Genomic DNA, 18,065 nt, shown 5'->3' with positions numbered 1-18,065 from the left:
GCATCTATAGACTTCCCGGAAAGTACTGCACTGGATAAACTGTGTTACCTGCTCGTACTCGATATGCAGATCTCCTATCCTCGTCCCCATCATTATCATGTTAATCAATCTTCTTGAACCATTCCTCTCGTTCTAAGTGATGGAAAGATTGCTGATGCATTGCAGGAGTTTTTTAAAGGTTCTCAAAGGTATAGGATATTAAGTCTACCATTTTAAATTGTTTTCTTTTTTGCAAATTATTGTATTCATTGCTTCAAATCTATTCAATTTTTGTCTTAACTATTATTCATTTATATTTCTGTCTTAATTAATCGAAGTTTAAACATTATTATCATAATTTTCTTAAAAAACTAACCGGCTCCTGGCCAATCCCTAGCGAGTGGGCATGGGCCACAGTCTCTACGGTATACTCTACCTTACTCTGCTCTACTCTCCTCTATCTCCTGTTTACCCTTGGAAGACTATACCAGTCCAGAGCTAGCTCAGGCCGACATCCCTGCCTCCTTATAGATTCAATCGCCCTCGCTCTCTCGCAGACTCCTGGGATTCCGGCGGGCGCCTCCTGTGGTCGGCCGGGTGCTGAACATGACGACAGAGATATACGCCATCACGGACGAGGACATCCTCAAGACCTTCTTCGTGTCCCCGGGTACGTGCACGAGACGCCGTTTATACTTTCAAGAGGAGTTTGATGTATGCTGCTTGGTTCAACCGTTTATAATTCCAGAAGAACAGTTTGATGTATACTGCTGGTTGGTTTAACCGGTAATAGCTTGAAGAGGAGTTTGATATAGGCTAGCTTGTTTGATATTCTTAAAAAAAAACGCTGTGCAAAAACAGGATAACCAGAAAGGGACACAACAAACGCCGCTTCCCTGTTTCGTTTCCTGCTCGTCCTCGCGTTTTTGCGTGCCCTTTTCTTTAAGTGTGTACATTGTACTGTGCATCATCCAATAGAAGTGGTTTTTAAGTATACTGTTGTGACAATTACCGAAGGCGGCAAAGTACTCAGCCAAATTCCAGTGGTATCCACACCAAACATAACAGTTTTCCTTCATATTCTACAACTCACCATCTTGTCAGTTCTGATTGGTCTGTTGGTTATGCTGATATCGCAGAATCCGAGAGTTATTTATGCACCGATTTCCACAATGTTACGTGCCACCTGCCTCCTCGAACATTTATGAAACTTCAATAAAAAGAAACCCTCCCGAATGCATCATGAATAAATGTCGAATACGACGGAACAAGACATTTTGGTGTCCAAACAAGCTGGCGGCTTGAGGCTTGGAAACTCGTCACGAAGGGTCGTCTACTGGCAGAAAGGCGTACAATTAAGGATCTTTGTTTCCCCCAATTGAGTTACGCGGAGTTTCTTTTCGTTTTGTTTTTTAGGGGCGAAGCTCCTTAGGGCGTGGGCTGTGCGTCCCCTGTAGCCTGTATGTAGCCACCTCTAGTTAAGTTCTTGCAGTGTTGATGGCGGTACCGTCCCCTGTATGTAGCCACCTCTAGTTTAGTTCTTGCAGTGTTCACTAGATGGCGGTACCGTCTCCTGTATGTAGCCACCTCTCGTTTAGTTCTTGTAGTGTTTACTAGATGGTGGTACTTGTAGCTGATGATGAAAAGATGCAAGATGTTATAAACTAGAAAGCGGTACTTGTAGTTGATGAAAGACGCGAGATCTTATAAAATAGGAATGATGTCACATATGGCGCGTGTCATTGGTTGAAGGCAATCGTTCGATTTAGTGCGGCGACGTACGCTAGGGGGAGCGATGTAATAAAATCGAGTGGGCAAAATGTACAGAGGATTCATGGTTTACCAGGTTTACCTCCGGAGCTTCGCCCACTCATCATCATTCACTTCGTGGATATGGCGGAATTTTTTTATTGTGTTCGGAATCGAAAAAAAAAAAGGTCAGAGGGAAAAACTAAATTATGATTCTCTCAATGTTCTCTTGTGAATGAGAGCTGGCGAAAAGTCACGCCAACATTTTCTCAGCACGTTCCTTTACTGAGGCTTAGCTCTCCTCTTCAACTGCTAACACAGGCTTGTCTAAGGGGATACTGAAAAAAAAAATTTAAGCCGCTGATATTTTATTAAATATAATGAATTCGGTGCTTTATGCACTGATTGCCGCGTCTAGCAGCCTCGCCGGGAATCGATGGAGGTGTCGTGTGCGTAGATCCACAGCTCCGTACGACGCGCGCTTGCAGTGCTTGAGATATACACCCAACTGTTCAAAAACACGTCAAGAACACTCTGTTTCTCGGAACAGTCGCGTCTTCTAAATGGGATCTCTCTGATTTCGGCAATGAAATCTCTATGACTTATTGCGCGATTTTTTCACAGATTTCGACATCACTCTATGTTTGAAGTAAGTAAGTCGAACTTTTAATTATTATTGCGCGTAGTATTTGTGTTAGCAGCAAAAAAACATATGGTTGCAACGGAAACCACGTAGCATGACTCTCTATGCACAGATGAATGGCTGGCGAGCCGCAGTTTTGGGGGTGGCTCTTGTACTTTTATTGCGATAGCAATTATATGGCCAGTCTCGGCTGGATTTTACCATTGCCAAAGCTGCCGTCATGTACTGTTTATATATATATATATATATATATATATATATATATATATATATATATATATATATATATATATATATATATATATATATATATATATATATATATATATATACTCAAGAAAGAAAAAAAAGTTGCCCGCGCTCGGCACCCATCTCGTCGCAATGTGCGCCAACGCGCGCGTTTATCTCCCACGCGTTTTTCGCCCCGCGCATGGGGGCGGGAGGGTTAGGTGCTTGTGCGCTCGCGCTTATCTTTCGGTGGGGAGAGTCGTGGGCCATGGCCTCTCACCGGAATGATTGCTTTAGTTGCCCGAGAGACAAAGGTCAACTTCGCTCGCTGGACAGGCCCCGTTTGCGAAAAGAGCGCGCTTTTCAAACACAGGGAAGTAGCAACTGGGACCCTCGTTAGATCTCACTCATATGTGTGCCTGTGATTATGTTTCGTGCATCGTTTTTGTTTAAACAGTGCGTGTTGTCTTCGTGCGTCATTCGTGCGTCATTTGTGCGTCATTTGTGCGTGAGCAGCGCGCTGCACGTTTCGATCTGCTAGCCGTTCTGAGCGTTACATTTCAAGTTATTGCTATCGCATTCATCGCTTCGCCCTTGCCGCAAAACTGTGATTTTATATGTATTTTGATATTTATTTTTAGGTTGGTAATCGACTATAATAAACAACAAAAAGGATATCAAAAGGCTGTTAACCACAACAAACAAAATAAAAGGCCACAACACCGCAAGAACACTGACATTTAACCACCCATCAGTCAGAGCATACGACGGAACAAAAGGTTAGCGAGAAGAAAGTAAGAGGCTGTCAACAACCAGAATATAATACAATGCTACGATTCACGATCCGATGGCCTCGCCATGGTGCTCTAGTGGCTAAGGTACTCGGCTGCTGAACCGCAGGTCGCGGGATCAAATCCCGGCTGTGGCGGCTGCATTTCCGATGGAGGCGGAAATGTTGTAGGCCCGTGTACTCAGATTTGGGTGCACATTAAAGAACCCCAGGTGGTCAAAATTTCCGGAGCCCTCCACTACGGCGTCTCTCATAATCATATGGTGGTTTTGGGACGTTAAACCCCACAAATCAATCAATCAATCACGATCTGATGCCCATTGGTTCGCCCCGTCATCACCATTCACTTCTTGGGTCGACCAGAGCATTTTTTTTCCTTTCACAGCGAACAACCTGTGTTTCCACGGCAAGTGCAGCTACTACTGCGACACGTCGCACGCCATCTGTGGAAACCCTGACATGCTGGAAGGCAGCTTTGCCGTGTTCCTTCCCTCCAAGGACCTCGCGCCTCGGAAATCCTGGAGGCACCCCTGGCGAAGGTGTGTACACTGTTTCCCTGTCCGTACGGCTTACCTCGTCGCGGTGGTTTTGGTGGTTGTGTTGTTCGGCTGCTTACCTGGAAGTCGCGGGCCCGAATGGAGTCCGCGGCGCCCGCATTTCGTTGAAGTCGAAAAATTCCTGAGGCACGTGTACTTACAGGGGCACATTTAGGTGCTCATAGAAGATCCCCGGGTAGTTTATATTGATCCCCAGGCGGGTGAAAACTCGGACTGCGGCGTGCCTCATAATCAGCGTGGTTTGCAGTAGGAAAAAAATCGCGGAATTATTATGTTACAGACAACAGTCTTAGTCTTGCTTGCGAAACTTGATCGCAGTAATTTTGGTCTTTTTGTCTTTCTTTTAGGTGCTTTCTCAGCGCCCAGCCATCTTGAACTGGTGGCTGCGTTCAAGCTTCTGAACGTTGTCGATCAAAAAGCAGATATTACGCATATCTGAGGCACTGACTACGTCAGTACGTCAGTATTGGGCGCTATGTTCCTTTGCCAGTAAATACTTAGATACGTGATTCTAAAGACACTAGTGTTTCTTGGGCTGCGCTGCAAATGTGCTATGTGCAAAAAAAAAATCGCAGCATGTCTACGAAGTTAATGATGTGTGGGGCAAAGCGTCTGTCAGTCCGTCCCTGCTTCCAACCGTCCGTTCGTTCTCGCTTCCGTCCGTCCGTCTGCGCGTCCGTCCGTGCGTCTGTCCCGTCGTCCGTCTGCCTTCTGTCCGTCCATCTAATGAACACTTCAAGTACCTCCATCTCAGATCTTTTTATCATATATTCATCTTATACAAGTGCCGCTATCCAGCGACATTCTAAGGACTAAACAAGAGGTGGCTGCTACTACTACGACGACGACGACAGAGAACATAAGACCCGTGGCGAAAGGAGCTTCAGCCCTAAGAAAAGACCGGTGGAAGACTATCATTTTTCGACGACATTTTCAGTGAAACGCGCAGACACGCGGCCAATTTTCCTTTATCTGAGTGAACTGTGTCCTTCCTTGCAGGTCGTACCACAAGCGGCGGAAAGCCAAGTGGGAGCTGGACGACGACTATTGCGTCCAAGTGCGTAGCACGCCCCCTTACGACCGGGGGCGGCGGCTGCCGGACCTCATGGATATGGCCGTCTTCGATTTCCTCATAGGTGCGTTGCCATGTTTAAATGAAATCGAGATGACACACCCATTGCGCGTAGTCGCAATGATAAAGGAAACACACCCAGGGAAACATTAAGTTGATCAAAATTAAATATTAGGATTGCGATATTGTTGTGAGATCTTACCATTGTAAACAAGAAAACGACAAAATTGATAGAGTGGCACCCTCTGTCACACTCTTTGAGCACCGCATTATAATGGCGCCACGTCCTATATATTGAATAGTCAGTAAGTTACAGATCAAGAGGAAATTTTTATAAATATTGACAATAAGCTTGCAGTAAGCGAAGTCTTATTGAGTATTACGGCCGCAGAGCTGTCTTCTGGCCACTTATTCACAGAAATGGGCAGCTCAGCGAGTGATGTTTTCTATTCAGCGCGGGTGATATAAATTTATCAGCCAGGGACATTCTGTGGCTGTTTTCGGCCGAAAAAAAAAACATCCTTATTTACCTGCTTCCCTCAAACAGTGACTTCATCGACGATTTGGTAAATAGAGCACTGCAAACATAACGAACTGGAATCACTGGGTGTACGTGCAACGTATACTTCCTCACGTGTTACAGTATTGGAGCTGCCTTCTTTTTTTTTTTTTGGTGATAGTAGTTATAAGGACACTCTCAGCTGGATTTCGCTGCCGTCGTCGGCATTGGGGACTGCTGTCATTTACCGTAAATATATGTGTGTGTGAAAAAGCAAGAAAGAAAAAATATCCAGAAAAAGACTACGACCTGCTTGGGAGTGCAGGGCATTAGCCACTGAGCCACGAAAGAGCACCTCCTTCAACCTTGAAATGGCAAGCTATTTATGTGCACCATTTACCGCTGGCAACCAGCATTACCAGCGTTACCAGCGAAATAGCACAAGCAGCGCGCCTTGCCAGATTGTCATGATGCGGCCTTTGCCTCGTGGAGCGGGGGGGGATGTAAACGCACACACGTGCTTACCTCGACTCGTGGAGGGGAGAATCTTACGCCTTGGCCTTTCACCGAAACGATTCTGTTGTAGTTACCGGGTGCACTTGGATCGCTGCACAGTCTCAGTTTGCGAAAAGGGCTCGCTTTTCAGACACAGTGAAGTAACAACTGAGACACTTCTTTGCCTTCATCTGTACCTGCGAGTACGTTTCGTGCGTCATTTGTGCGTGAGCAACGCAGGGCATGTTTGGATCTGCTTGCCATTCTTCGCTTGACATTCCAATTTGTTGCTATCGCATTCACTGCTGCGCCTTTGCAGAAAAGCTGTGACTTTCTCCGTTCACTTCCGGGTTCATGCAGCTCATACTTTTCTAGACGGAATTTGTTTTCGATATTTAATATTTCAATCAATCAATGAACGGCAGATTCACGCAGTGCACAATACAAGGGCATATATATGTGGACATGTGTTCGGGAGCAGGTCTCATATATTTGCGCCTGCGCTCTGATATCGCAGGCAACATGGACCGTCATCACTACGAGACATTTCTCTCGTTCGGCAACAACTCCTCGCCGCTGCACCTCGATCACGGACGAGGGTGAGTTACCATGTTTGTGTTTTTCTTCATCTTCCTATTTCTATCGCTCGTCCACTGGACGTCCTTTTCTTCGGAATACAGTGATGGCTAGTGATTAATAGCCGTGTCACACGGTGCACTGCTGATTATGATTAACCCGAATTGAGTTCCAATTTTTTTAATCTAATTCGCTTATACAGTTGAGGCTTGCCTGAAGGTACTGGTCAAGATCCAGAAGCTCCATTCAGGTCAGGCTCGATCACTATAAAAAAGTTACCATGTCACTCCGCTATATAAGCAGCACAGTTTTGCGAGTTGACACTTCTACTACACCTGTCACGTCACAATACCCTCCGCCACTTTTCATTTCCAACTCCCGATCAGGCGCTCGAGCCACCGCTTAGGACACAAGTCCCTGCATGGCGTAGTCTAATTTTTATATTCTCTAGCTTCATTCATTTATATAAACAAGATTTCTCTAATGTGTGCCCTTTATGGTGTGCCCAAATAGAAAACGTGAATGTTCGACTAGGGCTGACATCACCTAGAACTAAAGTTATAAAGCCCAAAGGAGTACTTACACATTTTTGAGGGATACCAAAAAGGACATCTTTCATTTTTATAATGTGCATATCAATGCTTGCCTCCACAGAAGTCAGACAACACGAAAAAAATACTTTGCTTTGATTTTAAGGTTCGTCGCCCAGCATTGTCCAAGCCAGCCCCATCGCGATGAACATCATCACGACAAGTCAACACAGTTCATGCACTGGGTTGGAGAAATTTTGGTTCTGCGTGCAGCCTAAATCGCAGAAATCACTGTCAGAGTCGCCGGACTGTAAATCACTTATCGTTGTTTGAGTTAACCACGTGCGACTGACAGCAAACCGGCTGTTGCTGCTAGTATGTCACGAGTTGCAGTCGTCTCGTGAAGTCAGACTCCTCTTGACACATCACTGCGAAGACATCCTCTCGACACTGAAACCGAAATTGCGAATTCCCCACTACAGTTGTCTTAACCTAGTGGGTATTAAAAATATATGCAGTGACTTCCCAAGCACCAAGGTGCACAGTTTTTAGGGTTCTTGACACTCGTGTTTTTATTTAGAGCAACAACCTGAAAATATTTGAAATTCGTTTCAGCACTCCTGTAATAATTGTAGCTTACCTGCTACCACTCAATTCATGGTCCATCACCATGAGTGGGTACATGACGTAAAGAATGACGTCCATCCTTACAAGTCATCATCATCATCGTCGTTCACTCTAGTTACAGCTCTCAAATAACGTCTGAATACCTTCCCGACACACAGTGAGTTCATTTTTTTTTTCATTTATTCGCTGTTGTTCATTCTTTGGTTTATTTCTCTGCGCAGCTTTGGCAAGCCCAACCACGACGAGCTGAGTATCCTGGCTCCGCTGTACCAGTGTTGCCTGCTTCGGCGCTCCACACTACGGCGGCTTCTGTCGTTCCACAACGGGCCAGAACCGCTGAGCGTCGCCATGCGTCGCTCTCTGCGCCGGGACCCTGTGAACCCCGTGCTGACAGAGTCTCACCTTCGCGCCCTCGACCGGCGCGTCCAGCTGGTGCTCGATGTGGTGCGCGAGTGCGTGGCCGACCGGTCGGCCGCCGAGGTGGTCATCGTGGACGACGCCTGAAAAGCGCTCCCTTTATCCACCTTAGCTTGTACGCCGGTACGTTTGTGTTGGCTCAGTGACTCGTTTGGAGAGGCCGCGGAGCGTTCAAAGTGCTGGGGTTGTGGAGGCCGCGGGATCTATGAAGTAAGGAAAACTTGCAAATGAAGTACGCCATTATACCGTGTGGTGAAGTAGCGCACGCGGACAAAGGTGACAATATGGGCACGACACTCGTGTTTTGATACTGATCATACTGACACTGTGTTCTAACACTGATCATACTGAACGAATTCTAAAATATTTTGCGGCGCTGAATCCATGAGGCAATAAGCTCCTTCAGTGAATTCATTCCATGGCTACATTAAAAAGTGTTGCAGGGCCCCTTTAGACAAATGCATTAATGAGTTTGTGATGTTTAATTGCAGCTTGCTTGTTCGGCACAATGCTGTCCCCTGTTAAAAAAAACAGAAAATAACCGGGGGAGGGGGCACATAAACCTACCCCGCGCTCATCACGTGTTGGGCCGACACAGAATGTTTCACTCACATTGCACAATTCTTCCTCCTAACTTTCTTCCTTTCCTTATTTCAATCTTCGCACAGATAAAAGTGGTGCTTTCACGAAACACCTGACGTGTGTACCCTTGTGTCTTGTCCTACTTGCCCGCAGGTTCTCAAACTACCAATACATATCAGGTCTCTGCTATCCACGGTCAGAATATCAGAGGGACACCGGCCGTGCTGACCAGGATTCATCTGCTTCCTCCGGCGCACTCCCGTCAAGAACCCAATGTGACGTCGGCGTCTTCTAAAGACACGTGACCACTGCTGCGCTCTCGCTGGTCGAAAGCGGTGCACACGCACATTGCACTACGATGTGGTTGGGCGTTTGAGCATGCACAATGAACAGATTTATTTTCTTGTTATATGTGACGACAACCGGAGTGGCTGGACAGTACGGCGCTTGCTTGGAACCAAGGGACACTTACGCTTCAGGGATTCTTTCTGACGTGTTCGTGCTTTGAAAAATCCGGGTGCACAGCGAGTTTACGAATATGCACAGCGAGTTTACAACGGTGCACAGCAAGTTTACGAAAGCCGGTGGACGTTTTATGCATAGGCTGTGGTGTACGTTTTGACGACCACACCGATATCGAAGATGTGGCTCGCAGGCCCTTTTTTGGATGTCTTTCCGCTGCCCGGGACTGTGTAGTGTGCTCTACGTGAGACATATGTTCCCTCTCGGTAATAACGTGCAGTGGCGGGGAGGCTGCACCTGCTTGAAGACCTCGAAGGGGGTGGTCTACAAACAGCTGACTCCAGCAGCTGTGTCACTGTGGTTTGTTATATACCTTAGACGTGTTCATTTTTTTCAGGTATGTGCTGGACAGTGGGCAGCTTGTCGCAGACTTTATGTATATTTCAAAAGCACGCCCATCGTTCGCAGATCGTTGAAATTATAGGTGTCTCGTTTCTGTGTGAGGACGCCTAAGCCAACACTCGCTGTAACGAAAACTCGTTCGAGCTTCAAACTCGCTATAGATGACGCTAGTTGTTACGAGGTCGCCTTTCCTTGTTCAGCATTGCTAGGCTCAGCTTTTCCCCCTCCTGTGGTTCTGTTATAATAACAATGAAGCACGATTGTCAGTAACGCGTTTGTTTCGGGCAATAATAATTAGTAAAGCATACCACTTCCGTTCCCTATAGAAGCATCCGTCATCTGCAGCTTTACCCGCCTGGTAACCGCCGTTACCAATCATCCCTTGTTAAGTTTAGAATTAGCTAAAGCCATCACTCATTTTCTGTTCCGATCGTTGCTATGCGTAAAGCTTTCTGTTTGTCTTTAATTACTTATATACTTCATTTAAAGTTTCCCCTCTCCTTACCGTTGTGTACACACCGCTTTCGATGAAGCCTTCGGCCGTCCATTTCGTTATGATAAGGGTTCGTGCACGTCTCCTACTTTGCGAAATTGAATTCTAACGCGAATCACTTCACTCCGAAATGCCGTCATGCTCGGCTCCTGTACCACAATCGTAATATATTGTCAGTGCATTTGCAGCGCCGGCGCTTCTGCCGATGATGGCCTTGCATCGTCATCATGCGTGTTCACCATCCTCCTTCCTCTAAAATATTGTTTTCAATCTGTCGTCTCGGCTTGCTGTTGTAGAATATGTTCGTAAAGATACCTTCGCTTTTAACGATACACCGCTTAGAACGCGAAATTTGGCCGCGACGCGTTGACTTCGTTGTACCAAGAACCTACTAGCGAATTTCGTGCAAAAGGTTTCTCTAGAAGGTGTTTCCGGGAAAAGTTCAAAGAGTTTGGCCAGACCTGGAGCATCTATTGGCATTGGTGCGGTAACCACGATAACCAAACGTGCACCGCAGATACTGTCGGCGCTGGTTGGGATTCCTCGTGAAAGTGTAGTGTCTGCATTCGTATAGTAGCATGCGTACGAGTTACATTATCTGCTGTGTTAGGCTTTTGGCAGTAGTGTCCGTTTCTGGTCCTTTGTACTACAGCCCCGTTTCAAGCTGACAAAAAAAAAAGCCTTAGAGCACGCAGCGTCACGAGGTCCCTGCCACCAGGTGTGCTTCTGTTCCTGCCCCTGCATTACGCGATAGTGCTCAATGCGTAGATGGCGCTTGCTCTAAGGCAGTTGCCAAGAGGGATCATGTGTTTCAAAAGTCGCAGTGCACCTTTTTCAAAGAGAGAGCTACGTTATTTAACTGTGCTTTGTTTTCAACTGTAGTCTTCTTGGCCTGTGATGTGGTGTGCTGACGACATTTCCGCCCTTCGCCAAACATCCAGCGTGTCGCCTCGAGCTTTAAATGCTAATGTTGTATAACTTTTGATGCGTCTTCCTTTTCTTTTCGGCAATGGAATTACAGATAGTGAACTTGCCGAGCTCACTGCGTGTTACGGCCCACAGTTGGTCTATTGTGCCGGTTCATAGCGTCCTTAGGATGGGCAGCACATTTTTCCGGTGCGCAGATAGTGGTACAATCTCGGTCACATTTAAGTGGTGCATCTGTCTCGCACTTCGTGTTCTGGTTTAAGGTAACCTAGGGATAACGTCATCTACTAGGGCACAATTTTCAGTTTTCATATAATTCGTTGGCAGTTTTGTCAGGGCCGTAACGATGCGCCGAGCTATAAACTGATCGCATGCACGCAATGTTACACTTCAAACTTGGGCGCAAGTTTTAGTCGTTGGGGAAGTTGCGCCATCTTTCAAGGATTCGTTGAAACACGCTTATGTCATTGCGTTGTTTTAGTAGCCTGTGTCTTCGACAGATGGCATCTATGTTTTACCTGCTGGCTGCTAACTAAGCCTAACGTGGAGATAAATCTTTTGTGCGCGTTACATGGTTACATGACGTGCACAAAAGCTTTGCATAGTTACATGGCGTGATGTTACGTGATGTCACGTCACGTGATGCATGTGGCGCGCTTTTACATATCATTATCGCGAGCGTAGGCTCGTGCATGGCTAACAAAGTTACATTTCCGCTCAATTTAAGGGGTTTTGGGGTAATTTTAGGACACATAAGCTTTCCTTCATATCACTTTTTTTTATATGTGGGCGATGTGTCTTTGAACTAAGGTTTTCGGCAGCTTTAAAGTGTACAGACATTGCGCAGCCTGGGTTATTCGAGTTAGTTTCAGTTCACGCGTAGGTTGTCTCAGATCTGTGTTGATACAGATCGTGTTTTCGGTCAACCTAGCGATGACGATGTGCCTACATAATTCACGTCGTATAGTAGGTATTTTATTTCTTCATATTTCGCTGCACAAGTTTCTACAGTGAATCAGCACAATTTTCTTTTTTGTATTGTGTCTAAGATTGCCCGTCCACACTAAGGCCGACGTGGCATCGCTCCCTCGACCTTTCTTTTTCTCTACGTGTGTGATAAAGCTTTCTAGTCTATAGTACAGCTCTTTCTTTTTTTTTACTTGTCAGCTAGCGCCATCATGCAGGCATGTGTCTGCGGGAGACTAGCTGACAGACCGTGATGAAGGTGATTTCTCCATACGCTGTATTTGACCAAAACATCATTGTCAAAAATCATGCGTTTTGTTGCGACGTTAGCAGTAGCCTCACGCTATATTTGCTCGTTTGAAAACTATCAGACGCGTTTGTATAAACTCGTTTAAATGTTATCTTAAAATAGACTGTGTTTGCCTTGTACGCAATCACGTGAAGATTTCTAGTGCAGCTTTCAACGCGGGCTCGCCCGTAACGCCCGTTTGTGACGTCAGATCTTGCTGCGACGTCGTTTATAGAAACGCCGACTCTTCCTAGCCGTGCTTCGAAAGAAAAGTCGCGAACAATGTTGCCAGTGCCCCTCGCTCAGACGAGTCTGTAGGCCTGCACATACACGTGTCAATTCGTTCACTATGCGCAGGTCTTGAGTTGTATAGGTGGCGCCGGTAGCGCAGCAAGATTGTGGGGATCACGTGACAAACCTACGGCGTTATCTTTAGAGGGTTGTTCATTTCGGGTCTGTTTTTGTACGCTCGCGTCACGTTGATTGCTAGCATTTCGAATAAGGATAGGTCTGTACGCTTGCAATAGCCAAACTGTGAATCAAATGGGGAGGTGTACAGCGTGTTTAATGTGAACGTTTGTAATGTTTAGTGTGCGTGAACGCGCCAGGCTGTGTGCGCACGTGCGAGTTAGGTTTATTTTTTCATGCGCGTGTGTACAGAGCTGTGGTGAAGTTATCGCGTTTTGTCACGAGGAGCGCCCGCATTTGCAACTGTCGATTTTGTTTACATGCGTTGGCGTCAACGTGGTGCTGATGGCTTTTGTTCTCAACGCTTTGGCGATAACACCGGACGTCCGTCGTTGTCAGATAAGGTACGCCTGTTTTATGCGTTTTATGGATGTCTCGATGTTTATCTCTCTCACCTCATCCTTTTATTTCCGCGTCGGGTTCACTATCTTACCTGTGTTAAGGAAAAAAAAAAGTGTCGCGATTTTGTACGCGTGTATTTGTACAGGCTTTCACTTTGAACTGCTCGGTTGTGTGTACAGAAACCATCAACGGTTATCTTGCGGGTTTTCGGGGGCGTACACTGATCAGCCTTCGTATCCCTTTCACCAGGAGGCAGCCCAGTCTGTAGAAAGAACACTTTTGCCGTCTGAGCGTTTTGTGTGACGTGTGTGTGTGTATCCTCCCATACAAACCGTGTTCAAAGCCGCGAAAAGGCGCGCCTTACACGTGTGCAGCCGAATGTGTTTTCTCGAAGGCCTTCTCGCGGGATCCCGGTGACAATCGAGTGTGTCGTTTTTGGCTGCTGTTGTCTGGCAATCGCGTGTAGTATAATTACAATGTCCAGCGCTGTTTTGCAACGGAGCGTCGTAGCACACCATGAATTCCTTCTCCGGATGCTCTCGCGTGGTACGCGGGCTTGACTTGTTATTCCACAGCATGTGCTGAAAGCTTACAGCGCCGATCTGCGCAAGACGATCTGGTTCCAAACCGGGTTTTGTCGTATGCTGCATCCTCTATACAACAATCTAAGATTATACCGTACGTCTGCCTTCTCGTATACAGCCTCAAAGATCGCAGGATCAAATACATTTCTATGAAGTCTGATTGCTTGAGGCCTGTAGGCTTACATTTATGCGAAGGTCAAAGCACGCCAGATGGTCGAAATTTCCGCAGCCCACCACCACGGGGTCTCCTATTGTCATGTCATCGTAAAACTTCAATAGTTATTCTTATATTTTTCTATACCGCCGTTTATGGCATTTTTGAAAGATGAGGTTGATTGGTTAAGCGCAAGAACTGCTACGTCAAGTAACCCTTCAAAATACCATTGGGTACCCAATGTGAACTTGTCAAGAGGTCACTGTATAACACGATGAAAACGATTCAGTGTTTCTGTCATCGAAAACCTTATTGAACGAACGGACATCAAAGAAAAATGTCACTGTTGAAATAATGCCGGATATTCTACACTCGACGTTAATTTCGACCGCTAGCCAGTGGTACCAGTGTCGGCATAAAAATACCACAGTTTAACTTGACCAGAACTTATGGGACACCATTCTATAATAAGATAAAGCAAGGCCCACTTGCACGTTGTTTCCAATAAGGTCAATCGTGACTCTCCATTGAGACAGGATCGAAGCCGCGCACAAAGGCATTTGAGATACGTTCGCCGGTAAAGGGCTTCTCAGTGTGCTATGACTGTCCAGTGCCTCCGCCATGGCGTCCTGTTGGTAACTGGGAGGAAATCGCGACTTTGTACACACATCCCGCTGTAATAGCGGCACACCTTCATCGACCTGTACGTCGTCGCAGCCATCGAAAGCCAATGTTGTAGAGTACGCATCTGTAGCTGCGAGTAGTAGCATTTCGGCGAGCATTCGATTTTCGAGTTGATAGGGTTGAAACAACGGAGTTTATTGGAGGTTAAAAAGCGAGAAACTGAAAGGAGAAACAGTGCATAGTTTCGGACGTGAGAGCATCGAGACACGACGTACAATTTCTGTACACTCAGCTTTTGATTGATTGATTGATATGTGGGGTTTAACGTCCCAAAACCACTACATGATTATGAGAGACGCCGTAGTGGAGGGCTCCGGAAATTTAGACCACCTGGGGTTCTTTAACGTGCACCCAAATCTGAGCACACGGGCCTACAACATTTCCGCCTCCATCGGAAATGCAGCCGCCGCAGCCGGGATTCGAACCCGCGCCCTGCGGGTCAGCAGCCGAGTACCTTAGCCACTAGACCACCGCGGCGGGGCACACTCAGCTTTTGGAAACACTGATTCATTGAGATTCAATAGCATAGACACGTTAGTACACGTCATGAACTCTCCATGTGTCGTATCACTGCGTTTAACAAAGATGTCAGTAGTTCGCTGCGAAACTGAAGCGCGAACTTTTCTTTCCGAGTGTAAAGCCCGAATCGTTGCGCTGTGACGTCACATCTTTGGTTGTCACCAAATCGGATAATTCTTTAAAGGGGATAGTGAGGTCGTCCTTCTAGACACAGAAAACATCAAGTTTGGTACCACCTGCTTTCAAGGTTAACCTAATATTTATCTATCGATAAAATATACCAGAGACCCAAGGAGGTGCTCAAAAAGAAATTTTGTTACGTCGCGAACAGTTGGGACGTTATATATCGTCGCGGTTTCATCTCTAACGCCATTTCTTGTTTTTCCGATTCCACTCCCAGACAGTATACCCAGATAACGGTGCCGTCGACATGTCTAGGTATCTGAGGGAAGTTATCTTAACATACACTCACATAATGTTTCTTTTGTAATGTCTATTTTTGCGTATGACACAAGCTGTGATACGGCGGTGCATATCGACGATTAAATGGCTCAGTGGATCTGACGTTAACGTCAGGCAAGTTTCGTATATATATATTGTTTGGTCTACCGCGCAAGGATATGGAAGAAGTCGTTTAGACAAAGAAATAAAGTAATTACCCGAAAACACAATATTGCTGAGGTTTCTTTTTTTTTTTTGCTAAATCATATGAGGAATAGATTTCGAACGCTATGCAGCAACCATGTGACCGCTTTCCAATGGGGTGAATTCATAAATGTATGGCTGCTGTTGTTTGAGCGAACACGTAATTTTTGTAAAACCGTGGGACGTAGATGCGAGAAGCAGGGATGAGGGCGCCACCTTGCGACACCGAGTGTAATTAAAACGTTCGAGACTGATAGTGTCACTTCTGGTTATTTATGGTGCAGGTGGCAACAGGATCATGTCTATGTGTCGTTAGTTTTTCTTCTTTTTTTTTTTACAGAATAGTGCTTCGGCAAAAGCTTTTGTAACTGACGTGTAGTTCAATGAGCCGTCGCAAGGGGCCGCGACCATCTCACAAGCTGCCATTCCAATATCCGGTGTTCGGGTACAGGTGAAAGCCTATAATATCGTGGTTCACCGCGTGAACATCGTCGTTAAAACAGGAAAGGGTAACTCTTTGCGATCGTCTCAGGTTCTTAAGGTTCTCAAATTAAAATGAAAGTTGTGTTCCAATGATTTTTCTCCACTCTTTTCCCGTTTACCATGAATTGAAATCTGTAAGGGAACAACGTAAAAAATACTTCGGCGGTTTTTATTATGTTTTTGCCACAATTTGTGTTCTTCGCCGTTCTTTTCTCGCTTTTGCAACATTTACGCACATCTATCAATCTAGACGAAATTATAGCCCCTTCAACTCCTGTATATTTTCTATAAGTCCAACATCAGTTAACAACACCCAACCTAACCTCATGTCAAGAAACGTAAAAAGTTGAAGTTCGATTATAATTCTTCGTTACCTTGGGAAAGAACTCAGGGAAGGAGAGGGTATGGGACCTTGCTAATGTTCCCGAATTATATTCTGTTACGACCGCACATATACCTTATGTAGTCAATAAAACACGCACACTGGCGTAGGCTTCTGTATCGTGACGTTGCATTTAATCCCAGAAACAGATCAGTACCCGAAGACGAGACATTTCTTTTAATGTTCGCTATCTCGAAGTCATATCAGTTCCTTGAGAGACGCTGTGTACAACATGTATCTCCGTTTTTGACTCTCCAAGCAGGCCCTGGAGGCTTATCAGATAACGGCGTAAGAAGGAAATGTGTCGGGCCAACGCTGGCACAAATCATTGCCAATATTTTCCAGAACTGGGCCAATGTAGCCCGATGCTGTGCCGACGTTGGGATACGTTATCAGCTCTCTAATATCTGTCATCGCGCGCAGCAATGCGCCGAAAACGAGATACGCTTCATTTTTTTGTGTTATGTTTCTCGTGCCGAACTATCAGTAAACGTTACAGAAATGTAGGCGCCATATTTCTTCTTCTCGGTCTGGCGTGTCGCTACTTCATTTACGCTTTGGTGTTTCGCGGCAGGGGGATGTATTTCTTGCGTTTCGCGGAAGCTTATAAGCTGAAGCTGAAGGGAGTTGATTCTATACACGACGTGAATATGATATACATATGACCTATTTTGTACAGAGGTGACAAATAAAAGATATATGCCACTGTTGACACTCCTTGTGACCTTTGAGTGTGATTGAAAAGAACATCGTCGCCGTACCTGGCATTTTGGCGCGATCCGATACCCTTACAAAAATTGGTCTGGTTCTTGAGTCGCCTATGAGTCACCCAGTCCGCTTGCTCCCTGTAGACCCGACCGCCTTTTACACATAGCACTAGCAGACATCCTGCAGATGTCAAAGAACTTATCTATAGAATTTACGCTCAAAGTGTGTGCCGATATATATGTGCTACTTGCAGAACAACGGTAGCAAGCCCTTAATTTCTTCTTTTAAAAACGGTAGTCTTTCTTTGAATATTTCAACGATAAAATTGTGTTGTCTGTCGAACGATTCAGCCACCCGTCGGAAGTTTAAACCCATGCTCAGAACCCACCCCTCTATCTGGTAGCTGTGTTCATACTTAAGAACATTGTCAATCAAAAGGCAAACCTTACGCATATTTGAGGCGCAATATCAATACGTGTTTGGCAGTGCACCCTTTTATTTGAAAATTGCGTAGGTAACTAATTTTAAAGACCTTAAGTGTTTGTTGATCTGCGCTGACAACGCGACGCTATGAACGAAAAATCGGGTGTTTCCTATGTTTCGCTGAAAAATTCAGGGGCTTTAACTAAAACGCCCCGGTACTTCCACCTACTAATGGTTCTGCGTTTAAAAAAAACTTTCGTTTTTTTTCACATTACTTGCACATGGCGCCATACTTCATGCAGCGCCTCCACACAAGAGACCAACTTCTTTCGACATCCTTTGCAATGAAACGCTGAGACACGCGGCCAGTTTTTTTTTTTTAAAGAGAAT

At 45.7% G+C, this 18,065-nt stretch overlaps 1 protein-coding gene across 4 annotated transcripts in view; it reads left to right on the top strand.

The window, feature by feature from the left end:
• Window positions 1–17,256, top strand: part of LOC119179282 (extracellular serine/threonine protein CG31145) — a 281,455-nt gene extending 264,199 nt beyond the window's left edge. For 3 of the 4 annotated variants that reach the window (XM_075868977.1, XM_075868976.1, XM_075868978.1), the window contains 6 exons: window positions 537–649; window positions 3,775–3,928; window positions 4,946–5,082; window positions 6,530–6,611; window positions 7,967–8,285; window positions 8,898–17,256. In XM_075868977.1, coding sequence (XP_075725092.1) covers window positions 537–649; window positions 3,775–3,928; window positions 4,946–5,082; window positions 6,530–6,611; window positions 7,967–8,249 — 769 coding nt within the window. In that variant the 3' untranslated portion in view covers window positions 8,250–8,285; window positions 8,898–17,256. Of the gene's footprint in view, window positions 1–536; window positions 650–3,774; window positions 3,929–4,945; window positions 5,083–6,529; window positions 6,612–7,966; window positions 8,869–8,897 lie in introns of those variants that run through there. The other variant, XM_075868975.1, reaches the window with a different exon arrangement.
• Window positions 17,257–18,065: the final 809 nt, after the last annotated feature.

This window comes from Rhipicephalus microplus, chromosome 7 (assembly GCF_043290135.1).
Source record: "Rhipicephalus microplus isolate Deutch F79 chromosome 7, USDA_Rmic, whole genome shotgun sequence".
Classification (NCBI taxonomy): domain Eukaryota; kingdom Metazoa; phylum Arthropoda; class Arachnida; order Ixodida; family Ixodidae; genus Rhipicephalus; species Rhipicephalus microplus.
The sequence above is the reverse complement of the archived record's forward strand: the minus strand, read 5'-3'. Positions and strand labels throughout refer to the sequence as shown.